Source organism: Aegilops tauschii, chromosome 3 (genome assembly GCF_002575655.3).
Source record: "Aegilops tauschii subsp. strangulata cultivar AL8/78 chromosome 3, Aet v6.0, whole genome shotgun sequence".
Taxonomy (NCBI): domain Eukaryota; kingdom Viridiplantae; phylum Streptophyta; class Magnoliopsida; order Poales; family Poaceae; genus Aegilops; species Aegilops tauschii.
In genome coordinates, this window is record NC_053037.3 from 160,161,652 (window position 1) to 160,183,400 (window position 21,749).

Genomic DNA, 21,749 nt, shown 5'->3' on the forward strand with positions numbered 1-21,749 from the left:
GTCGAGAGGGGGTGGGAAAGGAAGTGGAACCGACGCCGGTAATGGGCAAGAGGGAGCCATTGCCGACGATGATGGAGGATGGAGATGAGGGGTTGGGTGGGGAGAAGGAAATACCAGAACCGGAGCTCATGTGGGACGAGGCGCCGCTGTCGAGAACCCACTCGCCGCCCGGTGCAGAAGGCGGATGCAGAGCCATCTGGTTGAGCGCTGCGATCAGAGCCGCCTGGTTCCACTGCGGCGAGGACGTCGCCATGGTCGTGGCTTGGTGCGCTTGGGCCGTGGCCGGGGCTGGTGGGCGCGCACCAAGGATTCCTTGGAAGGTGCCGGCGACAGTTGTGGGGGTGCGCGAACCTTGCGGGAGACCAGCGGGATTGGCCCCGCCGGAAGAGGAGCCGCCGGACCCTGACGAGGGGTTGGGCTTGCGCTTCTTGGGGCGGCCGCGAGACCCGGAAGAGCCGCCCGAGCTGCCGGCGGCGTGAAGGTTGGGGCCGAGCAGGGCGTTGTTGAAGGCGGTCGGAGCAGGTGCAGGCGACGGAGGGCGCGCCGCGTAGTAGGCGCTGGCCTGGGCGAGAAGAGCCGTGCGGGCCTGGACGCGCGCCTGCCGGGCAAGGCGCTGCTCCTCCAGCTGAAGGAAGGAGCGGAGCTTGATGAAGGTGGGCCGTCGACCCCTGGTCATGTGGGGGACGGCGTGCTGAAGGCGCTCGTCGAGGCCGCAAAGGACGTTGTGGACGAGTTCGCGGTCCTTGATGCGGTGACCGAGGTCCCGAAGGGTGTCGGCCATCTGCTTGAGCCGGGATGTGTAGTCGACGACGGAGAGATCACCCTGGATGAAGCTGTGAAATTCGTCAAGGAGATAGGTGATGCGGGCGTCGCGGTTGCTGCGGAAGAGGGAGCGAAGCGAGCGCCAGAGAGAGTAGGCCGAGTTCTTGCGCTCCTCGACGATCTCCAATGTCGAGGGCGTCACGGTGGCGTTGTACCATGAGAGAACGGCGAAATCATTGAGGACCCAGTCCGAGGTAGCCTGCGCCGGCGAGCCGTCCACATGATCCGTAAGGCCGAACTTGGCGAGGGCGGCCAGAAATTGGCGGCGCCAGAGACCGTGGTTCTCTTTCTCATAATCAAGAGTGACGAGAACGTGGTCACGGATGCGTAGAGACTGAATCTGGGTGGTAGGAAGAGTTTGGGTGGCGACCGGCAGGTCGAATGGCTCGTCGGAGGAAGACCCGCCGGTGGAGGAGACTGAGGAGGAGGTGCTCATGGCGTCGGTTTGGGAGGGAGAGGGGCAGCGGATTAGGTGGATCTCAGATTAGGCTGATACCATATTGGAGCCAGAGCGAGTAAGGAAAGAGAGAGGGCGTGCAACCTTCCTTATATTGATCATGTGGGGTTACACAGTTTATATACACGGCTCAACTGACACACTCAACGCTAGGCTAAAATCTAGACACGTACAGAATACATAAACACACGTTCGACTTAACACTTTCCGACATCGACATCGTCGTCGGCGACGTGACACGGCGCCCCGAGGACACGGCGAATCACGTCATGGAGACGTACGCCGACGCGACGAAGTGGTTGCTGGCTCCCACGGAACACCGCACCATCAGGGGCATGCGCCTCGAGTTCTACCTGACCGACTACTCCCCTCACCTGCTGCACTCCATCGGCGACGCTGTCGCCGAGAGCAGGGCAGAGCGCTGGGAGCTCACCGCACGGACAGAGGCGGGCGACTATGCCAGCAAGGAGGAGCGTCAAGTGTCGCGGCAACGACTCATGTCGTTCGTCGGCGCATGTCCGGTGGCGTTCCGTCGGCTCACCAGCCTCACCCTGCATAACGTCCTCCTCCGCAACTCGGAGGTCCATCATCTCCTCAACACCTGCGATCGACTCGAGGTCTTGTCCTTGCACTGTTGCGAAAGCGTTGGTGCGCCGTTCCTGCAGATCGACGCTCCTAGCTCGTCGCTTGTCGCCCTCGAACTCCACTACTGCTACTACTTTTCGGTCCAGCTGACCAGGGTCCCGAATCTTGAGCGGGTTCTTGACAACTCTAATAGAAATCACCCGAACATTTACTTCATGCTCGAGTTGGGCGGTGTTCCTCGCCTTCGCGACATAAACCTCTCAGCGGACCATCTGCTTGGCTACAAAGATCTAAATACAAGTGGGTTCTCGGCCTTCTTTGGTAACTTGAGGCATATTTACCTCTGCGACTTGAACACACATAGAATGGCCTGGACACTTTTTATCCTGGAAGCCGCGCCTTTCCTGGAGAAACTTTCTCTCAAGGTACACATATGGTCAACTCTATTAATTTCTTTTTTTTAACCAAGCATCATAGAACAATTGTTCTACGGTATTTTTTATTTATATATAACTCAAATATTTACAAGCTACAAGAAATAAAGACAAAATAAATTATGGAAATCCTGCTTGTGGAAACATTGGGAAAAGAACTTGGGTTCTAGACTAGGCCTACAGCATTAAGAAAATGCAGGACAATCCATGCCTCGATTGTTTCTGCATTCTACTTTTAGATTCTGTGGTCTAGAAGCAGAAGGTCATTCTTGAATCTGACTTTCCATGAGGCAGTGCTTGGGTTGATATTTTTGAAGATTTTGTCATTGTGCCGCATCCAGATATTCCAGCAACCTGACATAATAATGTCCGTAGCAATGGGAACGGGTAGGTTTAGGCAGGAAAAGAAAGCTCATCATAGACTGAAATTCCCCTCTGCATGCTAGGTAGGATCATCTGCCAGCAATCAAGAGCAAAATTACAGTCCCAAAAGATAACTTACTGCATGAAATGAAATTTCAAGCCTCTGGTCCGGGCTAACGATGTCATTTTGGACATTGATCCATGTCTACTCATTCTCACCATCTCAACAAATCAAAAAGATAATTATCTTCAGTACACCAGTTTGATTACTTCTCCATCTTAACACTTCGAGTTGGATGATTTAACTGGATGTATTTTAGAATGTCATAATTTCAATGGTGGAGATAGTGCATCTCTAATGGTGATTTCTTAATTTTTTGAAGCTATATCAGCCTTGGGCTCACGTGTATCCCTGTTATTGGGCGGTGCCCGACGAGAATGGTGGAAGGGGAACACATAAATTTGAGCACCGCAGCCTGGTTCTGCTAGAGATGGCAGGCTATGAACTCCAACAAGACATACAGGTCGTGAAATATATCAAGCTCGTGGCGGAACGTGCTGTGTGCCTGAAGAGGGTTGGCTTACTTCAACAATGCCTGAAAGTAACAAGATGCAGTTGTGCCAGATCCTCATGCCTGGCCAACGAAGCACACAAAATTCAATCAAGGAAGATACTTGCTGATGTCTTGTCCTCCTCCATAGAAATAACCGTAGCTAGGATGACATAACTCTACGAGGCCATCTTGTACGCATGGTTGGTCGTCAGTGTAATTAACCTTCTCCAAGCAAATCAAACCATAAGAAGTTTGTCCATTTTTTTGCCTTTTCATATTTTCAAGTAAGTGATCTCCTTATGTTTAAGATGGGGCCGGCTAAGGGTCAGGTGACTGACTTTAGAATTTTGATCAGTCACTTTTTTTCTTTGACAACCGGCTAGCTACTCTATCATGGATGTTTCTTTTTGATCCATCACAGGGGGAGAGCTCCCCACGTGAATTTGATCTCATTCAAAGAAAATTTAAACCCGTTTATAAGGGAAACTGGATCTAAAACCTGAAGAAATTGACCCCGTTTGTCAGAGAAACCAGGACGAAAACCACACAAATAACAAAGTAAAATAAGATGAGAAAAAATGGACATTCGGGACAAAGCGCGACCTAACTAGCAGACCCAAGGACCATCACCTGAGGGGGCACAAGTAGATGTGGAGGGCCATCGAGGGATCACAATACCAAAATTATGCAAGCGGCCTAACGCACTACACCGGCGTGCGTACCAAACCCCACGGCGCAACAAAGGAGCATCTACAACAACGAGTGCCACAGGATAACATGAACCTTGATTGGGAGCTTTGCCACATGGATTTAGAACGATTAGCAAACTGGAAAGGCATCTTGCGCCACCATTGAGCAAAGATTAACCGAGACAATACCAAGAGCACGAAGCTCGCCGCAACACAACGGCATCCATGGGAGGGACTTGGGCGTGCACAACAACATGGGATGATGGGGTGGTGTGGGGTGGATGGAACGGAGGCTCTAGCAGTGCCAATTGTTGCTAGCAACCTAGCATGTGATCTAGCAATGCTAATGGTAGGGGTTCCCAAGCGACGCCTTCAAGAAAGGGTACATCGTCATCGGAGGTTTGGTCCGGAACCCCACTAAAAGGAGTTGTGTATCCCAAACCACGCCTCCAGGGAGGAATACAATGGAAAGGGCATCGCCATGATCCTTCGTACACGAGAACATAGCAGGATTTCTCCGGGAGCAAGCACCTTGCCTCAAGCCACAACCAGCCGGTGTGTAAACTCCAGCTCGTTGAAGCACCAGATCTAACATTAGCGCATGAGACGAAGCAGATCAAGGAGGGCACACTACATCCCTCCCTGTCTTGCCCGGACATGTAGGTAGAACAAGACCCACACATGGCGTCTTGCCGTTGGTGCAACAACTGCGACACAGACGCGGGACAGGCAATCCTACACCCTCAGGAAGCAGCTAGTCGCCAAGGAGAGCAGGCGCACCAATGAAAGAAAGGGTGGGCTGGCACCCTACCACACCTAGGTCGGGTTGGCTGCCGGGAGGAACCCTACGTTATCACGGTGGATCTGGATCTGGGGGCATTGATGCCCTAGATGTAGCCGCCAAAGCACACTGGTGCAGGAACTACCGCAACAAGGTGCTGGTCCAAACCGGTGTCTATCACTGCAGTCCACATGAGAGCGAGCCACCGCCATGGAACCTTGTTAGAGTTGGGCGACAGGAGAAGGTGACCTGGCGCACAGGGGAGGTCGGGAGAGAGTAGTGGGAGGGGGTAGAACCAGATAAGGAGCGCCCCACTGTCGCCATCTGCCGTTGGATATCTTCTGCCGATGGCGGCAAAGGAAACTGCTGGGTTGCCTCCGAAGTCACGAGAGTGACCTGGGAGGCGAACACCTTGGTAGAATCACTGTCGGAGTAAATGGCCACGGATAGCCTAACCGACTGCCCCTGGTTCTTTTGAGAAAATTATCAGGCCTTCGGGCCTCCAAGCACTCCGAGCATTTGGCCGCCTTCCCTGGCCGGCTACCTCTGAAGCCGACTCCCGGAAGGCGACCCAGCTTCACCAAATCCTCTCCAGGACGACTACGGGGTGGCCGACTCCAAGAAGCCGGCCAAGAAGGACGCCGACTCTTAGGAGCCGGCCGAGACCACAACCACTAAAGCTGTTCCAACATAACGGCGACACGACGGGGTGTGGCCACAGTGCGGCCCACTACCCCCAAAGCCCGAGGCGGGCGTGGCTACAGGAGGCCGTATGGGACCGCCATCTCCCGTGCGGCTCGGAACTGTAGCCATGCTGGCCACGACGTCACCCACGACCGACTCCCGTACGGCCCGCGGGCGGCGGGCCCCTTCAGCCAGAGAGAGGCGTGAAGGCGGCCCGGCCTTTCCCAGTCGGCCAAGAGCGTAGCCGGCCTCCAGAAGCCGGCTACTCCCTTCCTCGAAGCAGGAGCCCCATTAAGGAGACAAGACGAGGTAAGGCTACAGTGAGAGCCCCCGAGGCGGCCCACTGTAGCCACGCTTACCTCGACAAAGCCCTCGTCATCAGAGGCGCGGCTACAGTAAGCAGTCGCCGACAAGACCCTAGGCGGTGGGGCCGGCCTGTCGACCAAGTAGCCGGCAGCCGGTGGGACCCACCAGCCGGCGGGACCCAGCAGCCGGCGGAGAAGCCGGCGAGCGTAGACACTGACGGCTGGGACCAGAGCCCAGCCGGATTACCAATGTACCCCCGGGGGTAGGCCTATATAAACCCCCCGGAACACCCATGCAAAGGGTTCGCCTCTGAGCTTGGTTGGCCTCTGAGCATAGTTTGCTTCTAAGCATAGCACACACACACACACCATAGATAGAGAGAAGCAAGAGCTAGCCTTGTTCTTCTTCTTCCTTGATCTCAACAGCTCTAGGAGCGATTGTAGCTACCTTTCATCGATCTAGTGATCATGCGGAGACCCCGCAGAGCAGGACTAGGGGTGTTATCTCCTCGGAGAGCCCCGAACCTGGGTAAGATCCGCCGGCGTGCATGTCTTCGCCTCATCCCGTTTCCAGGCACCGGCGATGTTTTATTGGCTCCCACAATGATAAGCCATCCCTTGGCATATGTCGCACCAACCACCCGACATTTGGCGCCCACCGTGGGGCCAGGTGCACCGTCGTCCGGAGACCTGTTCTGGACGGGAACCCTCTTCCTCCCCCGCGAGCGCAACCAGCCTGCTGCGCCCGATGGCGTTTGCCTCGACGCGCTGCAAGGCGTCGACGACGCCTGCGCAGCGAGCCGCCTCGCCGATTTGCTCGGCGAGACTCGCATCTCCGACGAGCCTGCGTCCGACGCAGGCACCGACTACCCCGAGAGCCGCCTCGTCAGCCTCCTCGACCAATTTCACGTCTCCAGCGAGCCTGCTGCGGACATGGAGTCGGTCGGCTCCACCGACCCGATGCTCGTCGACTCCGACACCGCGTCGCTTGACGCCTACCCCTCCGACGTGGTGGTCTTCGACGACCCCCTCCCTCGAGCTGACAGCGGCAGCAGCGCTGTCACCGAAGTGCTGGTCATCAGCCACGTCTCCAACTCGGGCAAGAATGCCCGCGACGCTCAGCAAGCGGCGATGCACGACCTCTGCGTCCCCATCCCGGCCGACGCCGACGCCGAGACCCTGGAGGCACGCCGCCTTCCCCTCATCGCGGAGGGCCAGAAGATAGCCTCGATGAGACGCCTCACCGAGGCCCACCAGCGCGAAGTCGACCGCGCCGCCTTCGGCACGCCGCCACCTAGCGGCCCGAGCCGAGCCGGCTTCGTCCAGAAGCGCGGCGCAGCCGTCGCCAGCATGCTGGGCGCAGATCGCCCCGTCTACGCCACCCCGCTCGAGAATCTGCGAGCCGCTCAGGCGGCTGCAGAAGAGCTCAATGGGCTGGGAGCCGATGAGCTCCCCTACATGACGAGACGGATCCAGCAGCTGCTCGACGCGGCTGCAGAACGGCACGAAGCCGGCGCCCGTGCTGATAGTCATCCCCTGCGCCGAGAGCACGCCGCGACGTCCTGCTCGCCGCCTGCGAGCGGCGCGCGCCAGAAGAAATACAAGGAGCCGGCTGCCAGCCGCAGCCGGACTCGCATCACCATCGAGCGCGACGCGGATGGCCGCCCTCGAGCTGTAGAGCACCAAGGAAATCTGCCTCCTCCCCCTCCTCGAAGAGAAAGACGCCTCACTCCGCCGCCTATCACACACCCGACTCTTGGCGACCGACTCGGCCGCCGAGAAGGAGTCGGCGAGAACGACGCCCGCCACAGGATCGACCGCCTTGCTCGATCCTTGGCGTTAGAAGAAGAAGACGATGTCGGCCCGCCATGCTTTGGCCCCCGCATCCGCGACGAGCCCTTCCCCAAAGGGTTCTCGCTCCCCAGAGACACGCCCAAGTACAACGGCTCGGTGAAGCCGGAAGATTGGCTCATCGACTACTCCACGGCCGTCAGCATAGCCAACGGCAATCGGCGCGTCGCCGTGAAGTACGTCCCCCTCATGCTGCAAGGCACGGCGCGTACATGGCTCAACAGCCTCAAGCCCTACAGCATCAACAGTTGGCTGGACTTCACCGAAGTCTTCGTCCGCAACTTCACCAGCACCTACAAGCGGCCTCCCAAGCCTCGCCAGCTCTCCCTCTGCGTCCAAGGGCCCAACGAGTCGACCCGCGACTACCTCACGCGATGGGCCGAGCTCCGCAACTCCTGCGAAGGGGTGCACGAGGTCCAGGCCATCGAGTACTTCACCGCCGGGTGCCGAGAGGGCACCCTCCTCAAGCACCGACTCCTCTGCGACGAGCCGGCTATCCTCGATGAATTGCTGGTCATCGCCGACAAATATGCCACCGCCGACTCCTCAATGAAGACCGAGCTCCGAGTGGACGCCTCGGGAAAAGTACTTGCTCCGGCTCCCAAAACGCCGGTTGGCGACCCTAATCGGCGCCCCTACCAGAACGACCACAAGCGCAAGGGCCCCATGCCGACTTCCTCCAGTCGGCAGGTGGCCACAGTTGAAGACGAGCAGCCCGAAGATCGGCCCGCTCCCAAGAAGAAGGGTGGAAGGCCGGCTTGGCAGCCGTCTTTCTCCTACGAACAAGCACTCGATGCCCCCTGCAAGTTCCACAGCGGCGCGAAGCCGTCCAACCACACAACCCGGAAATGCCACTGGCTCACCCGCATCACCAAGGGTGAGTGAATGTTGCCGCCTCCGCCTCCCGGCCAGCCGCCTCCAGCCCCCAGCAGCCGACGGCTCGGCCGGCAGTCGGCACCATCCAAGACGAATTCCCCGAAGAGCATGCCGCCTACGTCGTCTTCACTAGTCAAGCCGACGACAAGCGCAGCCGACGCCGACAACACCAAGAAGTGAATGCAGTCGCCTCTAGCACCGTCGAGTTCATGCACTGGTCAGAAAAGCCAATCAGTTGGAGCCAGGCCGACCACCCAGAGGTGATGCCTTCGCCCGGCTCCTATGCAATGGTCTTGGACGTCACCCTCGCGACGGAGAGGCGAGCTGCCAGATTTTCCCGCGTCCTGATAGACGGCGGAAGCAGTATCAACATACTGTAGCGCGATACCATGGAAAAGCTGAACATCAAAGCGAAGCAGCTCATGCCGAGCCGCACCGTCTTCCATGGTATCGTACCCGGCCTGTCTTGCTCTCCAATCGGCAAGATCAAAATGGATGTTCTCTTCGGAGACAAAGATCATTTTCGCCGGGAAGCAATCTGGTTCAAGGTAGTGGATTTGGAGAGCCCCTATCATGCACTGCTTGGCCGACCTGCTCTGGCCAAGTTCATGGCTGTGCCCCACTACGCCTACCTGAAGATGAAGATGCCGAGCTCGAAGGGGATCATCACGGTAGCCGGCGACTACAAGAAGTCCACCGAGTGCGCCCTGGCCAGTAGCCGGCTGGCCGAGTCCCTCGTGGTGGCAGAAGAGAAGAAGATGTTGGAACGGGTTGTGGCCATGGCCGGCAAGCAGCCGGCCTTGTCCCCCAACCCCAAGGATTGTGACGCGCAGGGCTCCTTCCAGCCTGCGAAAGAGACGAAGAAGATACCTCTGGACCCGGAGCACCCGGAGAGGTTCACTGTCATTGGGGCGAACTTGGACAGTAAATAGGAAGACGAGCTCGTCGACTTCCTCCGTGAGAATCGAGACATCTTTGCATGGTCCCCAAAGGACATGCCGGGTGTCCCGAAGGATTTCGCCGAGCACAAATTACATGTCCGAGATGATGCGAAGCCGGTCAAGCAGCCCCTCCGCCGACTGTCAGAAGAGAAGCGAAGAATCGTGGGAGAAGAGATAGCCCGGCTCTTTGCAGCCGGCTTCATCATGGAAGTGTTCTTTCTAGAGTGGCTTGCCAACCCAGTTCTGGTTCTGAAGAAGAATAACAAGTGGCGTATGTGTATAGACTACACGAGTTTGAACAAGGCCTGCCCAAAGGATCCGTTTGCTCTGCCACGGATTGACCAAGTGATAGACTCCACAGCCGGATGCGAGCTGTTAAGTTTTTTGGATGCATACTCAGGGTATCATCAGATCAAGTTGGACCCGGCTGAACGCCTGAAGACTGCCTTCATCACACCCTTTGGAACTTTCTGCTACCTGACAATGACATTCGGCCTGAGAAATGCCGGTGCCACTTTTCAGCGTTGCATGCAGAAATGTCTCTTGAAACAACTCGGCAGAAATGCCCACGTCTACGTAGACGACATTGTGGTGAAGACAGAGAAGCGCGGTACCTTGCTGGAAGACCTGAAAGAAACATTTGCCAACTTGCGCCGATTCCAAATCAAGCTCAATCCCGAGAAGTGCGTGTTCGGAGTGCCAGCCGGCCAGCTGCTAGGCTTCCTGGTCTCCGAACGCGGCATTGAGTGCAACCCCGTCAAGATCAAGGCCATCGAGAGGATGGAGATTCCCGCCAAGCTGCGAGATGTGCAGAAGTTCACTGGCTGCTTAGCCTCCCTGAATCGTTTTATCAGCCGACTAGGAGAAAAGGCTCTCCCCTTGTACCAACTCATGAAGAAGTCCACTCACTTTGAGTGGAATGATCAAGCCGACCAAGCCTTCCATGAGTTAAAGAAAATGTTGACCACTCCGCCTGTCCTGGCTGCGCCGACTGAGAAGGAGCCATGCTCCTCTACATCGCCGCGACTAGCCGAGTCGTCAGCACTGTTGTTGTGGTCCAGCGCCCGGAGGAAGGCCGAGCCCAGCTGGTCCAGAGGCCGGTCTACTATCTCAGCGAAGTACTATCCAGCTCAAAGCAAAACTACCCGCACTACCAGAAGATGTGCTATGGAGTGTACTTCGCTGCCAAGAAATTGAAGCCCTACTTCCAAGAGCACCCCATCACGGTCGTGTGCACTGCCCCGCTCGCCGACATCATAGGCAGCCGGGACGGATCCGGCCGGGTGGCCAAATGGGCCATTGCCTTGGCGCCCTACACGATCTTCTATCAACCCCGCACCGCCATCAAGTCGCAAGCACTGGCCGACTTCCTCGTCGACTGGGCCGAGACCCAGTACCTACCGCCGGCTCCCGACTCTACCCATTGGCGGATGCACTTTGACGGGTCCAAGATGCGCACCGGCTTGGGAGCCGGCATCGTCCTCACCTCTCCCAAAGGCGACAAGCTAAAGTACATGCTGCAGATCCACTTCGCCGCCTCCAACAACGTCGCCGAGTACGAGGCGCTCGTACATGGGCTCCGGCTAGCCAAAGAGCTCGGCATACGCCGGATCCTGTGCTACGGCGACTCAGACTTGGTGGTCCAGCAATCATCCGGCGACTGGGACGCCAAGGACGCGAACATGGCGAGCTACCGTTTCCTTGTCCAGCAGATAAGCGGATACTTCGAAGGGTGCGAGTGCCTTCACGTGCCAAGGGCCGACAACGACCAAGCAGATGCCCTAGCACGGATCGGCTCCACCCGACAAGCCATACCGACTGGCGTCTCCCTCCAGCGCCTCCTCAAGCCGTCCATCAAGCCGTCTCCAGAGTCGGATTCCATCTTCGTACCGCTTGCGCCAGAAACAGCCGGATCCGACTGGAGAAATCCCGCAGGCGGCACGGGGACTTCGACGACTGGCCCCGGGACTGCCATAGTCGCACCCGGCCCGGGGACTTCAGAACCCGGCTCGGGGACTGCAGCAGTCGGCCCGGGGACTGCAACGACACAAGAAGCGGTGGCCGACTCACCCAGCCCACCCACCCGAGTCATGGTGGCCACATTAACAGAAGAAGAAGTCACAGCTCCCTCATGGGCCCAGCCCATCCTCAAGTTCCTAGTCAGCAGAGAGCTGCCGGCTGACGAGATCTCAGCAAGACTAGTGCAACGACGAGCCGCAGCATACACAATAATCAACAGAGAGCTTGTGAAGCGCAGCGTCACTGGAGTCTTCCAGCGTTGTGTCGAGCCAGAAAAAAGAGTGGCAATCCTCAAAGACATCCACCAAGGCGAATGCGGCCACCACGCAGCCTCAAGATCCCTTGTGGCCAAGGCTTTCCGCCATGGTTTCTTCTGGCCGACTGCCTTGGAGGATGCTAAAGAAATAGTCAAGAGCTGCAAAGGATGTCAAGTTTTTAGTTCCAAGCAACACCTGCCGGCTTCTGCCCTCAAGACCATTCCCCTTACTTGGCCTTTTGCCGTCTGGGGATTGGACATGGTGGGCCCTTTCAAGACAGCCCGCGGTGGCCTGACACATCGACTTGTTGCTGTGGACAAGTTCACAAAGTGGATTGAAGCAAAGCCAATTAAGAAGCTCAATGGGCCGACTGCCGTAACATTCATCACCGACATCACTACTCGGTACGGCGTGCCACACAGCATCATCACCGACAACGGCACGAACTTCGCCAAAGGAGCACTGGCACGTTTCTGCGCGACACAGGGCATCCGACTGGACTTAGCGTCCGTTGCCCATCCGCAGTCAAACGGCCAGGTCGAGCGAGCAAATGGACTCATCCTCTCCGGCATCAAGCCCCGACTGGTTGTACCACTGGAGCGATCGGCCGGCTGCTGGCTCGGAGAGCTGCCGGCTGTCCTCTGGAGTCTGCGCACTACACCCAACAAGTCAACCGGCTTCACTCCATTCTTCCTCGTGTACGGTGCCGAGGCTATCATCCCAACAGACATCGAGTTCGACTCGCCTCGGATCACCATGTACACGGAGGAGGAGGCCAAAGAAGCAAGAGAAGACGGCGTGGACCTACTGGAAGAAGGCCGGCTGTTAGCACTCAACCGGTCCGCCATCTACCAGCAAGGGCAGCGCCGCTACCACAACCGCAAGGTCAAGCCAAGATCCTTCCAAGAGGGCGACCTTGTGCTCCGGCTGATCCAGCGAACAGCCGGCCAGCACAAGCTCTCGGCCCCTTGGGAAGGCCCCTTCGTCGTCAGCAAGGCACTCGGCAACGACTCCTACTACTTGATCGACGCGCAAAAACCAAGAGCACGCAAGAGAGACGACTCCGGCAAGGAGTCGGAGCGACCATGGAACGCAAACCTCCTAAGACGATTTTACAGCTGAAAAGCAGTATGTATCACGCTCCCCCTTTTTGTATTAAGTACAAACCAACAGGCCCCCCGAACAGTACTCGGGGACTGCCTTTTATTTATCTATGAATGACGAGTGTCATATCCATGAATGTATTACTACATTTTGAATTTTTGTCCGGCACCGGGTTCGACTAGTCGGCCAGGGGACTGGCCGCCTTGAGCTATATCAAAAGTTTTTCCTAAAGTCAGAAAAGTAGTGCGCCGGCTCCCGAGTCCTCTCTTGTTGAAAGTCGCAGCTCAAAGAACTGACTGTCCGACTAGCAAGAGGAAAGACAGAAAGGACGCCCACACGAAAAACGGCTAAGGAACAACGAACCTATATAGCAAAGAGACGGCCTCCAAACATGCCTGCCGGCTACCAGAGTAGCCGGCTGGCCGGCTTCCTAAAAAAAACTTAGCTTTAGTCCAGCAGAGCTAAAGTACTTCCCCCTCCCCAATCGGCCAGGCACTCCTCCGGCTACAGATTGCAGAGCAACTGTTTGACTGGGGAGGCGGCAACCAAGGGAGGGCGGCAAAGGAAAAAGCAGAAGGACAACAAGCAAAAGTACAAGGAAAGGCCAATTGCATAAGCTATATATACATAAAGCCGCCAACAGGCCGGCAGCAGACATAAGTTCGAATACACCCAGTGGGTGGAATTGTGCGAATTTAACCAAACATTGTTCTAAAGAGCAACAAGACAGGAAAAGCAAAAAATGGCGGACTAGGGCGCGACATGGAGGCCGAGCGGGTCGGTGAAGGCGGCCTCGCCGGCTGAAGGAGTGGCCGCCTAACGGGCCCCGGCTTGAACACCACCTGTGGCAGGAGGCGTGGAGGCGCGCGACGTAGTGCTGGAGGCGCGGTCAGGCTAGGGCTGGCCGGCTACTCCACCAGCCGGCTCGGCGTCTTCACCCTCCTCCTCCTCCTCTTCGCCCTCGTCGCTGGAGTCGATCTCCTCCGCCGAGTCCTCACCGTACGCCGGGTCCAGCCCGAACCACTCTTCCGGCTGGGCGACTCCGTTGTCATCCACCTCGGGGGCGAAGACGCTGGTGTCGGTGTAGTCGGCGATCGCCGAAGCCCGCCGAATGATGGCCGGACGCGCCGGCTCCAGCTCCGTGTCGGCTTGCTGCCGCCAGGTGGACAGCTGGTCCAGGTTCAGGCCGGGATACCAGGCCTTGACGAACTCCAGCGCCCGCCTGGCGCCGGAGCGAGCCGCCGAGGCCTTCCAAGCCTCGAAGCGGCTGACTGCCACCTCCAGCCAGTCGGCGGTCCGACTGGGGGTGCGAGGGACCGCTTGGCCGGGCCAGAGGGCGGCCAAGACTTGCGCCCCGGCACGCTGAAGTCGGCGGAGCAGCCGGTGAGCCGGCTGGATGCGAGCCTGGATCGCCAGGAGCTGTTCCTCCAGCGAGTGGCCGGCGGTTGGCGAGATTTCAAAGCCGGCCTGCCTCCGCGCCTGGCGACGGGCCACGATGGTCTGGTTAGCGGCAGTCGAATAGCCAGGGAAATACTCTGCGCGAAGAAGAAGAAAGGAAGAGAAGAACACCAAAATCAGAAAGCAAGCCAAAGTGGTAGACGGCAAGAAAGGACGGAGAGGTAGGCGGCTTACCGTCAACCAGATCTTTGATCTGGCCGTAGCCAGAGACCAGAGTCTGCCTGGCCTCAGCCCAGCCAGCCGCCTCCGTCTCGAACTCGGCCTGGAGAGTGGCTTCGCGATCCTGCGCAGCCTTCAGCGCCGCCTTGTGGCCTTCCTCCTGGTCGGCCAGCTTCTTGACCAGGCGGTCGCGCTCCTGCACCAAGGCGGCGAGCTCAGCATCCTTGGCACGAAGAGCAGTCTGGGACTCCGCCAGCTGTGCCCTCAGACTGGCGTTGGCCGCTGCAGAGACGGCAGAAGAAGAAGAACAGTAAGAAATCGTCAAGGAAGATCCGACCCGACTGCTCAGCAGTCGGCCCGAATCTCGGGGACTACACCAAGTGGGTGCGCTGACGCGCCCCCACATGAGATAAAGATCAAGTCACGTACCTCGGCTCTCAGTAAGATCGGCGGTCTTCTGAGTCAGCTCCCGAGCCTGGGAGTTGAAGGCGACCGCTCGAAGGTTGTGGTAGTCCTGCAAGATGGACAGAAGACCGAAGTGAGAACAAAAACAGCAAAGACAAAACCTCCAAGAAGTTCCAAGCCGCCTGCTCAGCAGCCGACTCGGAACTCGGGGACTACACCCAGTGGGTGCGCTGACGCGCACCCACGGAAGAAATCAAGATCAAGAAAAAAGCAAAGTCAAGAAGAAACAAGACGGGAGTACTAACCCGGATGGCCGCCCGCGTTGCGAGGAACTCGTCGGTGAACTGCCTCAGCGCTGCGGCTTGGCTTTGGAGCCGGGTCCGGACGTCTTGTGCAGCCACGTTCACTACGGCTGTCCTTCCGCCTAGCGTCCACCCCGAGGTAGCACTGGCCGCCTCCGCATCTCGGGCCGACGAGCTGGAGCCCGCGGCCGGCTGTGGCTCCGACGTGGCCTTCTGCGGCTCCGACGCGGCCTTCCCCGCACGCCGGCTTGGCGGCACCCGGATCGCCACCTCAGCCCTCGCGGCCGGCTCGCCCTCCGCCGACTGTGCAGGCGGCGGATCAGGCCGGCCACCTTGGGCCGCCCCAGTTGGCGGGGTCGGCTCCGGTGCCTTCTCCAAGATGATGACGTCGTCGCCGCTTCCGCCCAGCCCCGACTGGTCGCCGCTGGCTCCCCCTGGCGAAGGCTCCATGTCCCCAGGCGCCATGACGCGCAGCGGGGTGACCATCAAACCTCCCCCGCCGCCGCCGCGGCCTCAGCCACTGCCTGGGCCCTGGCTGCGGCCTCGGCGAGTGCCTTCGCCGCCTCCTCCTCCTCCCGTGCCGCCCGGGCAGCGGCCGCCTTCCGTGCCTCCGCCTCCCGTGCCTCCTGCTCCTCCCGCGCCTCCCGCGCGTTCCTTTCCTTCGCCTCCTGGAGGTCGGCGCGGGGGTCCACGTGGCGGGTGGTGCTCCCAAAGCCCCTTGGCGACTCGACGACGGAGCCGGCAGCCGCCCGCTCAAGTGACAACGGAGCTCTGATCGTTGAAGAAAAAAGACGAGAGTTCAAGAACCACCAAAGAAAATAAAGAAAGAGAGTACACAAAGAAAGATTCGGACTTACGCTGACACTGTCTGCGGTTACTTCACCACCTTGCGGAAACGAGCCGCCTTCGCGGCCGCCTCCTCCCGCCTGGTGGCTGCCGCCCCGCCTCTGGGTTTCTTCGTTCGGCTGCCGAACAAGCCCTGGGCGGCGCGACGCTTCTGGCCTCCGCCCCGAGCAGGCTGCACGGCGGAGGAGCCCGCGCCGGGTCCAGATGCCGGCTGGCGGCGCGGGACGGCTTCGGCTTCATCCTCGTCCGGCCAGTCGTCAAAGGTGGCAGTGAACCCGGAGCCGCCTGTTTCGCCGCCGGCTTGGCCTCCGCCCGGCTCGACGTCGTCGTCCATATGGACCGCCCCCAGGCCGGGGTCCTCCAGGTCATGTTCGGTCCGGTCGGGGACGAAGCGGCGCTCCGTGTCTGACCCGCTGGCCGGCCGAAGAAGAGGACTCTGTCAAAGAACAAGCCGACTAAGTTAGAGTCGGCCCAGAGGAACTCGGCAACGAAGAGAGAGAGAAAGACACAGGGAGAGCATACCGTAGGCGGCGGATTGGCTCGGCTATACGGCTCCTTGCCGAACTGCCACTCTTCGGTGAGTTCGCAGTTCGCAAGGTAGTTCACCATGTAGGCGACCTCATGGCGCGGCATCTCCTTGGTGCACATTCGGCTCGGATCGAGCTGGCCGCTCATCTGACAGATCAGATGAGGCCGGCTCTAGAGCGGAAGAACCCGGCGCGTGACGAACACGGCCAGAAGGTCGGGCCCCGTCAGGCCCTCCGACTGGACCATCACCCGCAGTCGGGCGATGGCGGCGTTTCCCGCCTGCGACAGCGTCACAGCCCGGAAGGACCACTGGGGCAGCCTGCCCGCCGGTGGGCCGGCTACGTAAGCCGGCAGGTTGATGTAGTCGCCCTGTGGAGCAATGTTTCGCACGTAGAAGTACGACTTTTGCCACTTCTTCACCGATTGGATCAGCGTGATGACGGGGAAGGGGTTGTCGGCCGCCGATCTCCGCGACGCGATAAAGGCGCCAGTATGAGCCGGCACGCCTTTACTGCGCGTGCCCAGCTTCGACTGGAAGAACTCCCCCCAGAGCTCGAGGGTGGGGAGGACGCCGAGATAGCCCTCGCACAGGGTGACGAAGGCGGAGAGCAGCACCACCGCGTTGGGGGTGAGATGGTGCAGCTGGAGTTGATAGAATTCGAGCTAGGAGCGGAAGAAGGCGCTCACTGGCAGGCCGAAGCCGCGGAAGAAGTGCGAGCGGAAGACCACCCGCTCGCCCTCCTGCGGCCTCGGCGAGATTTCTTTCTCCGGCGCGAGGCGGACCTCCACTTTGTCCGCGCTGGGCAGCCGCCGCGTGTCGCGGAGGAAGTCGACGTGGTCATCATGGACGTTGGAGCCGTCCCAATCCCCGCCAAGCCTCTCTACGGTGGGAGGCATGGCGAAAGCTAGCACGGCGGCGGAGGAGCGTGCGGTGGAAGAGCGCGGCGGCGAGGCGCTGTCGCAAGAACTGGCAAGAGGAAGAAGACGGTGGAAGTAGGAGGAGCGTGCGAGGGCCTGCCTCCCTCCATCTCCGCCTACTTATAGTCTCACGAGGCCGAAGAGGCCGGACGTGGGGGGGGGGGGAACGTGGGATTAACTACGCCCACTCCCCACGTCTCGCGATTATTGCGCTTAAATGCGAGCCGAAACTGCCGCACGGAACATGCGGGCGGTTTTGGGATACAAAGGATCTGCGCCTGGGCTGGGGCGCGGACGTGGCGGGCCCCCTCCCTGCAGCGACGTCCCGTCACGCGCGTGGGCTGGCAGGCTTTCCGGCCACGTGGTTCGCCGACGGCCCGTGGCCGGCCCGCGGCCCGGTGCACATGCCAGCGGGCTCCCGCCCTCCGACTCCAGAAGATTTCGACTCAGGCGGCGCGCCTGACCAAGGCCGGCTCCCAGCTGCCGGCTTGTCACGATAGGAAGCTGATCGAGCTTCTCAAACCCCACTCCACCTCGAAGCCCAATCAGCTTCGGGGACTACTGTCGGAGTAAATGGCCACGGGTAGCCTAACCGACTGCCCCTGGTTCTTCTGAAAAAATTATCAGGCCTTGGGGCCTCCAAGCACTCCGAGCATTGGGCCGCCTTCCCTGGCCGGCTACCTCTGAAGCCGACTCCCGGAAGGCGACCCAGCTTCACCAACTCCTCCCCAGGACGACTACGGGGTGGCCGACTCCAAGAAGCCGGCCAAGAAGGACACCGACTCTTAGGAGCCGGCCGAGACCACAACCACCAAAGCTGTTCCAACATAACGGCGACACGACGGGGTGTGGCCACAGTGCGGCCCACTGCCCCCAAAGCCCGAGGCGGGCGTGGCTACAGGAGGCCGTACGGGACGGCCATCTCCCGTGCGGCTCGGCACTGTAGCCATGCTGGCCACGGCGTCACCCACGACCGACTCCCGTACGGCCCGCGGGCGGCGGGCCCCTTCAGCCAGAGAGAGGCGTGAAGGCGGCCCGGCCTTTCCCAGTCGGCCAAGAGCGTAGCCGGCCTCCAGAAGCCGGCTACTCCCTTCCTCGAAGCAGGAGCCCCATTAAGGAGACAAGACGAGGTAAGGCTACAGTGAGAGCCCCCGAGGCGGCCCACTGTAGCCACGCTTACCTCGACAAAGCCCTCGTCATCAGAGGCGCGGCTACAGTAAGCAGCCGCCGACAAGACCCTAGGCGGTGGGGCCGGCCTGTCGACCAAGTAGCCGGCAGCCGGCGGGACCCACCAGCCGGCGGGACCCAGCAGCCGGCGGAGAAGCCGGCGAGCGTAGACACTGACGGCTGGGACCAGAGCCCAGCCGGATTACCAATGTACCCCCGGGGGGTAGGCCTATATAAACCCCCCGGAGCACCCATGCAAAGGGTTCGCCTCTGAGCTTGGTTGGCCTCTGAGCATAGTTTGCTTCTAAGCATAGCACACACACACACCATAGATAGAGAGAAGCAAGAGCTAGCCTTGTTCTTCTTCTCCCTTGATCTCAACAGCTCTAGGAGCGATTGTAGCTACCTTTCATCAATCTAGTGATCATGCGGAGACCCCGCCGAGCAGGACTAGGGGTGTTATCTCCTCGGAGAGGCCCGAACCTGGGTAAGATCCGCCGGCGTGCATGTCTTCGCCTCATCCCGTTTCCAGGCACCGGCAACGTTTTATTGGCTCCCACAATGATAAGCCATCCCTTGGCATATGTCGCACCAACCACCCGACAATCACCATCCACCATGAATGGTGATGGTGGTGCATGCCTACAAAGGCTCGGTGTGTGCATGGGTAAACGGTCAACAACATAAATAAAGAACAACATATTCTATAGATACACGAATATGCTAAACATTTATATAAAATCGTATAGTGTCTCAATATTTTGGCACATCGTGTAATTGAATATCATCAAGCATGAAAATAACTATAGTCTAGCGCAAAAGCACGCGGACAGTACACATTATCATCAAGACGTGGTGCCGAGCATCAGTTACAATTATGATTTTCCACCTCACCATCCTTGCCGTCCTTCCTGTCGTGATTGGCAGCTCTCACATCAACATAAAATAATTCAATTTTAAATTTCAAACACAAAATCAAGTATTGTACTACTATTGCAACATCAAGATGCCCCCCCCCACACACACACACTAATTTTTTGGAGAAACTCTGACGATAAAAAATCAAGAAAGCATCAATGTAAAATAAAATAGAAACCTGGCCATTTGCAACCACAAAAAAAACCCAACAGATACCTGGGCATGATTTTAAACATAAGAGAAATTACCTAATACCTGGTAAGACACAAGACAAAACAAAAATAAAATGCACAAAATAAATAAACACAAAAGATGAAATTTCCTAAAGAAGAATAAATTAGTGGCATTGGTATCCTTTAAGAAGAAGAAAATAAAACAAATGACTAAATTTGCACACAGTTTACAAAGAAATTGTGCTTTCCTATAATATGCAAAAATAAACATATAATAGAGAAATGTTTGTAACAAAAATAAATTTTCTAAGGATGAAGGAAGTAGTGGCATTGTATTACACTTAAAGAAAGTGAAAACAATTAAAATAATGAGGTTTTCAAAGGAAGAATGAACTAGTGGCATTGGTCCCTTTAAGAAGACAGAAAATTAAAAAATTAAAGAAATATTGACAATATTTGCACACAATTTACAAAGAAATTCATTTTTATAGTATGCAAGAATAAGAATATAATAGTGGATTTTGCAAAGATTAATTTTCTATTAAGGAATGATTAGTGACATTGTATTACACTTAAAGAAGAAAGAAAATGAACTAAAAACTACAAAATCAAAATAATTGAAAGAACGAATTAGTGCGTTGGTATTACCCTTTAAGAAAAATGAAAATGAAAACAAACTTAAGAAAACTTGCACACACACACTACTACAGAGCCAAATAGCACTCACCGGCCAAATTATATCATCACTCACGGCTTCTGACCCATCTGTGCTCACGGTCAGTGATGAGATTAATATCACAGACAGGTTAGGCGACCGATCGGTGATGCTGCATAGCAGTGCGGTCCAACCCATCAGTGTTGATTACCTCGTGGTACTTATAAGCAATGCATCACTAACTCACCATCCAGCTGAGACTGGTCAGTGATGTTTGGGTGGGTTGCACTTCTACAAGCCCCATGTTGCACTATACCTTACAAAGGATACACATATGTATTAGCATATCATACATCCAGGAAGTACCAATATCATCGCTAAGTAGGTTCCATATATCAACATTGTTGTGGCACATGGTACGAGCTACATGTGAGCTTCATTGGGATTTTTCCCGAAGAGGAGGGGAGATGTAGTACAATAGAGATAAGTATTTCCCTCAGTGAGAACCAAGGTTTATCGAACCAATATGAGAATCACGCAAACCCTCGTGAACAGCACCTGCACATACAAAAGCAAATACTTGCACCCAACACGGGCAAGAGGGTTGTCAATCTCCTTGAACTCGTTACTTGCAAGGATCAACTCTTGTATAGGTAGATGGATAAATTGCAAAACAAAATAAAAGATAAAAAATACAGCAAAGGAATTTTGGTTTTTGTAATATGGTAAAGTTAGACCCGGGGACCATAGTTTTCACTAGAGGCTTCTCTCTCGAACACATAGCATACGGTGGGTGAACAAATTGCTACTGTTGGGCAATTGATAAAAAAGCGCATAGTTATGACGATATCCAAGGCAATGATCATGTATATAGGCATCACGTCCGAGACAAGTAGACCGACTCCTGCCTGCATCTACTATTATTACTCCACCAATCAACCGGTATCCAGCATTAATCTATGGTATTAAGTATAAACAGAGTAACGTCTTAAGAAAGATGACATGATGTAGACAAAGTAAACTCAATCAATATGAATAAACCCCATCGTTTTATCCTTAATGACAACAATACAAATACATGTCTTGTCCCTTTCAGTGACTGGGATATAGACCACCACAAGATTGAACCCATCACAAAGCACCTCTCCCACTGAAGAAAAATCAATCTAGTTGGCCAAACCAAACAGATAGATCAGAGAGAAATACAAAGCTATAATAATCATGCATAATAAAGTTTAGAAAAGACTTAGTTACTTCTCATGAATATTCAAATCATAAACCCACAATTCATCAGATCCCAATGATGACCCACAAGTATAGGGGATCAATCGTAGTCCTTTTGATAGGTAAGAGTGTCGAACCCAACGAGGAGCAGAAGGAAATGACAAGAGGTTTTCAGAAAGGTATTTTCTGCAAGCACTGAAATTATCGGGAATAGATAGTTTGGTCGTAAGATAATTCACAACGGGTAACAAGTAACAACTCTGGAAAAGGTGCA

At 56.6% G+C, this 21,749-nt stretch overlaps 1 protein-coding gene across 1 annotated transcript; it reads left to right on the forward strand.

Annotated features, from left to right (window-relative positions):
* Window positions 1-1,548: 1,548 nt before the first annotated feature.
* On the forward strand, window positions 1,549-2,587 carry LOC109768480 (uncharacterized). The gene is made up of 2 exons (XM_020327232.2): window positions 1,549-2,289; window positions 2,552-2,587. Exons 1-2 carry the CDS (start codon window positions 1,549-1,551, stop codon window positions 2,585-2,587), a joined length of 777 nt encoding a protein of 258 aa, XP_020182821.2.
* Window positions 2,588-21,749: the final 19,162 nt, after the last annotated feature.